General features: G+C 39.4%; 1 protein-coding gene across 1 annotated transcript; it reads right to left on the bottom strand.

Annotated features, from left to right (window-relative positions):
- Nucleotides 1-579: 579 nt before the first annotated feature.
- On the bottom strand, nt 580-2,806 carry LOC149134977 (uncharacterized). The gene is made up of 3 exons (XM_089353301.1): nt 2,522-2,806; nt 1,760-1,892; nt 580-725 (listed from the first exon to the last, which is right to left on the bottom strand). The coding sequence occupies exons 1-3, from the start codon at nt 2,624-2,626 to the stop codon at nt 580-582; spliced, it is 384 nt and encodes a 127-aa protein (XP_089209427.1). The 5' UTR covers nt 2,627-2,806.
- Nucleotides 2,807-8,392: the final 5,586 nt, after the last annotated feature.

The following is an 8,392-nucleotide window of genomic DNA, read 5'->3' as shown; positions in this document are numbered from 1 at the left end:
AATTTCTCTCAATTCTTCCCATTTACCGATGTACTCTGCCCAAAGCCACGTGGTTAAAATGCAAGCTATGCACACTTGGTTTCAGGTTCGGTCTTACTGAGTGGAATTTTGGGCCTGTGAGTGGAATTTTGGGACTGTAGCACGTAGCCGACCAATCCATTGTGAGTGAATTCGGTAGATGGAAAGAAACTGTGGAAACTCGTCATATGTCTGTCTGTCTGTCTGTCTGTCTGTCTGTCTGTATGTATGTATGTATATCAATGTATCTATCTTTCTCTCTCTCCCCCTCTCTCCCCTTCTCCCCTCCCCCTCTCCCCTCTCCCCCTCTCCCCCTCACCCCTCTCTCCCCCTCTGGGTTCTCATTCCTAAGGTATTTTTCCGATGTTATAATAATAATAATAATAATAATAATAATAATAATAATAATATCGGAAAATACCTTAGGAATGAGAACCTAGGTTCGAAATTCCCCCAGGACACCTGATGAAGGCTGGAGAGTACATCAGCCGAAACGTTGTGTTAACAAGCAAGATGAGGAAAAATATCCGTCAAATGTAAATAATGTAAATGATAACAATGTTATATCATGATAAATATCAGCAATGACATACCGTGGTATATTGTCCAGTAAAGACTTCTTTTCCCAAGTCTAACATATGAAACATTCAGATGTAATCCTCGACGGTCAGGAACACCGCATCTTCTCCTGGATTCCATCTTTTCCCCTAAAGAAATAAATTGGGAGCAATATTATGAATGCGATTCTTTTTGAAGTGAATCACTCGTAAAGGTTTTTGAATTATTAATGTTAAACATAATAGGCGCAGGAGTGGCTGTGTAGTAAGTAGCTTGCTTACCAACCACATGGTTCTGGGTTCAGTCCCACTGCGTGGCACCTTGGGCAAGTGCCTTCTACTATAGCCTCGGGCCGACCAATGCCTTGTGAGTGGATTTGGTAGACGGAAACTGAAAGAAGCCCGTCGTATGTATGTATGTATATATATATATATATATATATATATATATATATATATATATATATATGTATATGTATGTGTGTGTGTTTGTGTGTCTGTGTTTGTCCCCCGACATCGCTTAACAACTGATGCTGATGTGTTTACGTCCCCGTAACATAGCGGTTCAGCAAAAGAAACCGATAGAATAAGCACTAGGCTTACAAAGAATAAGCCCTGGGGTCGATTTCTTCGACTAAAGGTGGTGCTCCAGCATGGCCACAGTCAAATGACTGAAACAAGTAAAAGAGTAAAGAGTAAAGAGTAAAGAGAGTATAATTAATTTTAAAATCTTCGCAACTGACTATAACGGTTTTTGAGAGAAATAAGTCAGTCTTTCTTTATTGGTTTCAAATTCGGCGCAAGGCTTGCAATTTCAAGAGAGGGGATAAGTCGATTACATCGACCCCAGTGCTTTACTGATGTTTATTTTATCGACCCCCTAAAGGATGAAAAGTAAAGTCGACTTCCACAGAATTAGTGGGTCTTTCTAAGTTATTAAAAAAAAGAAGCATTAAAGTATGGATGGACGAAATGCCGCAAAGCATTTCGCCCGTCAAACGATTCTATTAGCTCGCCGCCCCAGTAATAATAATCGTAATAATAATAATAATAATAATAATAATAATAATAATAATAATAATAATAAAACATTCTAATAAATTAGGGATTAGAAATATTTAATAAAACAAAAATTATATATTTTATGTGTGACTTGACTCAATTATCATTTTGATATAACTTACCATTCTTAGTATTATTTTTATGCGGACCTTGTTGGAGTAGATTAGATCCATTTACTGAAGCTAGCAGTTTCTTTTTGTTAATGCATAAAGGACAAAGACGTTTTAGCGCGGGATGAAGATTCAGGAAGCTTTCCTAAGAGAAACAAAATGATTTGGTTTTTTAATTTAGCATAATATAAACAGTTTCTCAGATGGTTCATAATAATAATAATAATAATAATAATAATAATAATGGTTTCAAATTTTGCCACAAGGGCAGCAATTTTCGGGCAGGAGGTGGGTTGATTACATCGACCCCAGTGTTCAACTGGAACTTATTTTATCGACTCCGAAAGGCAAAGTAGACCTCGGCGAAATTTGAACTCAGAACGTATCGACGGGCGAACTACCGCAAAGCATTTCATCCAGCGTGCTAACGATTCTGCCACCTCATCGTCTTAATAATAATAATAATAATAATAATAATAATAATAATAATAATAATAATAAAGTCAAAATTAAAAGAAGAGTGCTATTGTTATCTAGTGAACGATACTTCGACATCTCGTGTATCTTCAACTGGTTCAAAAAATAAATTTGTCAATCTACTTCATTTTGGTTAATATAGAAAGGATTGAGGTAACTCCTCCTGAAGATATAGCGTCAAAATTAAAAGAAGGGTGTCATTGTTATCTAGTGAACGATATTTTGACATCTCGATAACAATTATATGTATATTTGTTCTTCAAAATGCCGCAGGTAGTACCAGTCTACATTGCTTACCAGCAGCGCTATTAACACATAGCGACCTGACTTAAGTCCTTCGAATAGACATATATTATTTTTCACTGTGTGTAATTCAGTTCTGTGTGAGAGTTCCAGTTTCATCAGACATTTTTTCTTCAGAATTCTTTATATATTTTTTTCACTGTGAAGTTCAAATCCCACCTCGGGATTTTTAACATTTTTCCACTGCGTGAGCTCCAGGTCCTCGTAGCTACTATGTCCTGCATTATGGCGACGTAACATCGTCGTCTGCGTGACTGGCCCGAACAGCGTACCTCGCTGGCTGACACTACTTACTGAGTCTGTCCACTATTTATCAGTAGTGGACCAGCCCATTTCTTACCTGGGGGTGTCCGCCACAACAATATACCACCCTCAGCTGTTTTCTTCTGCTTCGATACAGCACTGGCAACTGATCAAACCTCTCCCACACTTCCTTCTGGACAAGTACAACCTTTCAGTATCACTCTTTGGGTGGATGGCTCTGTGTACTGTCAACATTTTTCTGGTCTTGGTATCCATTTTCATCACTTCTCTTTTTTTGCTATTTTATCATTCCTGCGTCATCCCGAAGTGATGCTATCGCCCACCTACTAACTGCTTGGATTTTATTCCAACCATCAATTTTGAGCGCAACACCAACCTTAGTCTTCGGAAATATTCCTTCTTCAGTTGCTCTTTCATTTCCTTCTCCATTATCTCGTTGGACTCTAGTAAACCAAGGTATTTGTAGCCTTCCCTTTCAATTTGTTTTATCAAGTCTCTGTTCGGTAATTCTATGCCTGTCAGGAGCTATACCATGCCTCTTTTTAGGTAGATTATTCCGCACCTCTTGAATCCAAATGGGACAGATTATTCTGAGACAGATTATTCATGGAACACCAGAGGTTGCTTATTCATGCAAATGTTTCCTTTCTATGTCACTATTATTATCTCAAAGTTAATACTGTCCTTGTATATCTTGGCGCCAGTGTCGTCGAAGACATTGCCACCAGAATGCAACATACGGCAAGTTACCTCGTCCAATACGTTGACACTTTCACCAATCATCCATCTCGAGCAATCCGCTTGCAGTTACACCAGTCCGTTGCTCTGGATTCCAAAAGGATAAAAGTTAAAGCTGGCCTCAGCAGAAAATGAGCTCAGGGAGTCGGATCAAACGTTGATAATCGAACGATACTGCAAATTCGTTACAGAGCCACATCTCTTTTTCTAGATAACTTTGCGAACAAAAGCACATTTTCAAACTGGGGACATCCGCACTTCACGACATCAATAACATACTAATTCCTTTTCCAATATTTTCTACTTGACTCACACATACACATAGGCATATACACGCAAAAGCATTTATATGACAAGTATTCAAATCTTTTACACATTACACTTACACACACACAGCGTGCGCACACACAAATACACCCATATACATTTATCCTCTACATACAGGCATATAAACGAACCAACTCACTACTCTCTTACACACACTGTCACATACGCATGCAGGCACAAACACAGCTGACATAATTACACACGTTACATACTCATATATTAAATATATGCTCACTTGGTTTCTCCACAAAATATACCCAGGCGCAAGCACACCGACATACAAATACATACCTAATACACACAAATACTCGCACACACATACACACTCATATAGATACACACACACGCACGCACACACACACACACACACACACACACACACACACACACACACACACACACACACACACACACACACACACACACACACACACACACACATGCAAATGCATATGTACACACATCTTTCCTGAAATTAGAACAAAGAAACAAACACATATCGACACCGACACGTAGGTACACGCATCGATAGAAACATGCGTACAGACACAAACTGAAATCGGTTAAAGATTATTTATTAAGTCTAGTGAAAGAGGGCAGAGGCCAGAGATGAAGGGCACACAGTGCTTTCTCACCTTGGGTTAATGAAGTCGTGATGTTCACGTCCACACCTCAGTAATATACATACATGCATGAGCGCGCGCGTGTGCGTGCGTGCGGGTACGTGTGCGTGTGTGCGTGCGTGTGTGTGTGCGTGTGTGTGTGTGTGTGTGTGTGTGTGTGTGTGTGTGTGTGTGTGTGTTCTAGTTTCGAATCCAATCTGGGTCGATTTAGCTTTTTATCTCCTTGCGATTGATTTCTCGATTTCAATGAGAATGAGTTAATGATTTGTACTAATTGTTCAAGTCCAGGGTCAGATGTCACTGGACACGCCTCTGGTGAAAGGCATTCCAGTCGTGACCCTCAGTTGATTTTCTATACGTGTTATTCATTTTTTTTAAAGACAATAGGGGTGATTTGAAAGTATTTGGCTGCTTTTTCTAGCAGGTGGATCGACGGGTAGTGTTATTGCTGCTGTTGTTGTTTAGCCCTAGGTCAACACTGATCGAGCAAAACTGTGATCAAAGGGTCGATTGCAGTGGTAGTAATGACGTTTTTGATAGAGTTGGTAATGATGATATTGACAGCATACGTGTTGAGGTTGATAGCAAACATGTTGTTTAGCTACAGATATCAGCCCTTTGTGAGCTTACTTATACTCAAAGGCGCTCCAGCCATGACTATCTCATGCTTTTTCAGTCATGATGTCCCTGATATTGTAAACTTATTTATATCAACTGAAACTTATTTGTAATTCGTTACCTTAATGTTTTGTTACTTTTTATAGCTGTAGTCATTTGAGGTCGTTTTGACATCAGTTTCTAGCATGTCAAGAGACCGTGTACAGACTTCTTTGTTCTCTTAGATTATAGTAATAGGTGGAGGCGCAATGGCCCAGTGGTTAGGGCAGCGGACTTGCGGTCATAGGATCGCGGTTTCGATTCTCAGACTGGGCGTTGTGAGTGTTTATTGAGCGAAAACGCCTAAAGCTCCACGAGGCTCCGGCAGGGGATGGTGGCGAACGCTGCTGTACTCTTCCACCACAACTTTCTCTCACTCTTACTTCCTGTTTCTGTTGTGCCTGTAATTCAAAGGGTCAGCCTTGTCACACTGTGTCACGCTGAATCTCCCCGAGAACTACGTTAAGGGTACACGTGTCTGTGGAATGCTCAGCCACTTGCACATTAATTTCACGAGCAGACTGTTCCGTTGATCGGATCAACTGGAACCCTCGACGTCGTAAGCGACGGAGTGCCAGCAACAACAATAGTAATAGATTTTTTCGTTAATTTTCAGGCATATTGCATATACTAATACGTTTTCTAATATAGGTTTCATTTTAAAACACGATATGACGTTATTTAAAGGCGGTTTTACAGCTATTTCTAGTATTTCGGACGACCACGTAAAAGCACCATGATTAGCACTTCACGTAAAGTCTTGTTGTAGTTCGAGTTGAAGTGGGTGAATGGTTTCAACTCAGATTTTCTTGAGATTTGACACATCTGTGGGAAAAAACTTAACCATTAGAATTGTGCCGCGCGCATGTTTTGCAGAGCAACTGTCATTCCATTTGGAGTATAATGTCGCATTGAAAACGGTGCTCCATTAGAATCTTTATTTTTATGCCGTTATATGTAACAGAAGTATGGCATTTTGCGAATTCCGAGACCGCTGATAATTAGTTGCTTGGTAATGAGTTGATAGTTAATTGTCATATTGTGTGAATGTGAAATTTTGTACAGGGTAGATCTTTTAAGGAAAAGGCCCTTAGTCTATCTGACATTTTTTGATATTTCCTTTAACCTTGGGCAAGACTGGGCACTTTTCTCTGTCTATTATAAAAATTAAGGCAACACTTTTTGCCTCATTATTGATAGAATATTATAGTGTTAGTGATGTTGATCTCAGTAAGTTATACCAAAAAAAAAAAAAAAACCCTCCATGGCTGCAATCCAAGTGAATAAAAAAGTTTGCATGTTTTCTTTTGACATGATAGAAACAACTGCCAAAGCTACCTCAAACCACTGTAAATTATACATTGTAACTTATACGTTATAATGTATTTTGATTGATTCTCTAATGTTTTTTTTTGTTTTGTTTTTGGACAGTCCATGCTGGGAAGTGTTACAGAATCTCTACACTATTTTGTTCTTCACTATTTCGATGATATCCATTTAAATTGTTTGATTTTTTTTTTTTTTTTTCGGAAAATCGTCTGGTCCTGAAACCATATTTTGATTATTTTGATGTTTCTTCATCTTTGTTGAAAAAGAATTCCTCCCAATGAATTAAAAAAAAAAAATTTTTGACATAATCTACTATGTAATATATTGATTTTGGCACAAGGCCAGCAAGTTCGGGTGAGCGAGTAAGTCGATTACATCGAACTCAGTGCTCAATCGGTACATATTTTGTCGCCCTCGGAAGGCTGAAAAGCAGAGTCGACCCCGGCGGAATTTGAACACAGAACGCAAAGACGGACGAAAAGCCGCTAGGCATTTTGTCCAATGTGCTAACGATTCTACCTGCTCAACGCTTTCTCCTGTGTAATATATTAGACTTTTGCTTAAGGCGGCGAGCTGGCAGAATCGTTAACGCGCCGGGCGAAATGCTTAGCGGTATTTCGTCTGCCGTTACGTTCTGAGTTCAAATTCGGCCGAGGTCGACTTTGCCTTTCATCTCTTCGGGGTCGATAAATTAAGTACCAGTTACGCATTGGGGTCGATGTAATCGACTTAATCCTTTCGTCTGTCCTTGTTTGTTACCTCTATGTTTAGCCCCTTGTAGGCAATAGAGAAATAAGAAATGTTAGCACTCTGGGCGAAATGCTTAGCGGTATTTCGTCTGTCTTTACGTTCTGAGTTCAAATTCCGCCGGGATCGACTTTGCCTTTCATCCTTTCGGGGTCGATGAATTAAGTACCAGCTGAGTACTGGGGCCGATGTAATCGACTATCTCCCTCCCCCAAATTACAGGCCTTGTGCCTATAGTAGAAAGAATCGTTAGCATGCCGGGAAAATGCTGAGCGGCAATTCGTCCGTCTTGGCTTTCTCAGCTCAAATTCCGCCGGAATCGACTTTGCCTTTTATCTTTTCTGATTCGACAAAATAAATACCAGTTGCACACTGGGGTCGTTGTAATCGACTTACCATTCCTCCAAAATTGCTGACCTTGTGCCAAAATGTGATACCAATCTATGAAGCTTTTGTTCAGTCGCCCGTGTGTAAGTATGCCAATATTATTAGTAGAAAGGAATATCAAGCTTTTATTCCTATTCAACTCTTATCCTTAAAGTTCAGAGAGGGATCTGTTCTTGATACAGTTGGGGGCGTGTTAATAAGCAATATTAAGCAAATCAGAATTCATCGTTCATCAAATAATCCACTACAGAATAACACTAAGCAATTCCAAAGATACAGGCACAACACACGTTTAAACAAGCAAACACACTTACACATAACAAATCTTAAAACCTACAAAACATACAGAAAAATTACAAATAGCAGCCAATGAAAACTTATGTCTTACGAACCAACTAAATCACCATTGAAATACAAAATTCGTTCTCATTCATATTAAAGATTCGAAGTATGAAGGTGGAATGACAGACGACGCAGCTCATTGTCTGAAGAAGCACATAAAAGCAAAACTAACAGATTTAATATACAAGCTGAATACTCTTTTACTTGTTTCAGTCATTTGACTGCGGCCATGCTGGAGCATCGCCTTTAGTCGAGCAAATCGACCACAGGACTTATTCTTTGTAAGCCTAGTACTTATTCTATCGGTCTCTTTTGCCCAACCGCTAATTTACGGGGACGTAAACAAACCAGCATCGGTTGTCAAGCGATGTTGGGGGAACAAACACAGACACACAAACACACACACACACACACACACACACACATATATATATATATATATATACATATA

This window comes from Octopus bimaculoides, chromosome 6, assembly GCF_046866305.1.
Source record: "Octopus bimaculoides isolate indiv1 chromosome 6, ASM4686630v1, whole genome shotgun sequence".
Lineage (NCBI taxonomy): Eukaryota > Metazoa > Mollusca > Cephalopoda > Octopoda > Octopodidae > Octopus > Octopus bimaculoides.
Note: the sequence above shows the minus strand (reverse complement) of the source record. Positions and strands in the feature narration are given on the sequence as shown.

Bases quoted from the DNA above. Each gene is read 5' to 3' on its own strand.
- LOC149134977 (XM_089353301.1), bottom strand. From the start codon at position 2,626: ATGAAACTGGAACTCTCACACAGAACTGAATTACACACAGTGAAAAAT. The intron at 1,893-2,521 runs GTAAGCAATGTA...TGTTTCTCTTAG, and splicing joins ATGTGTTAATAGCGCTGCTG to GAAAGCTTCCTGAATCTTCA. The intron at 726-1,759 runs GTAAGTTATATC...TTATTTCTTTAG, and splicing joins TAAAAATAATACTAAGAATG to GGGAAAAGATGGAATCCAGG.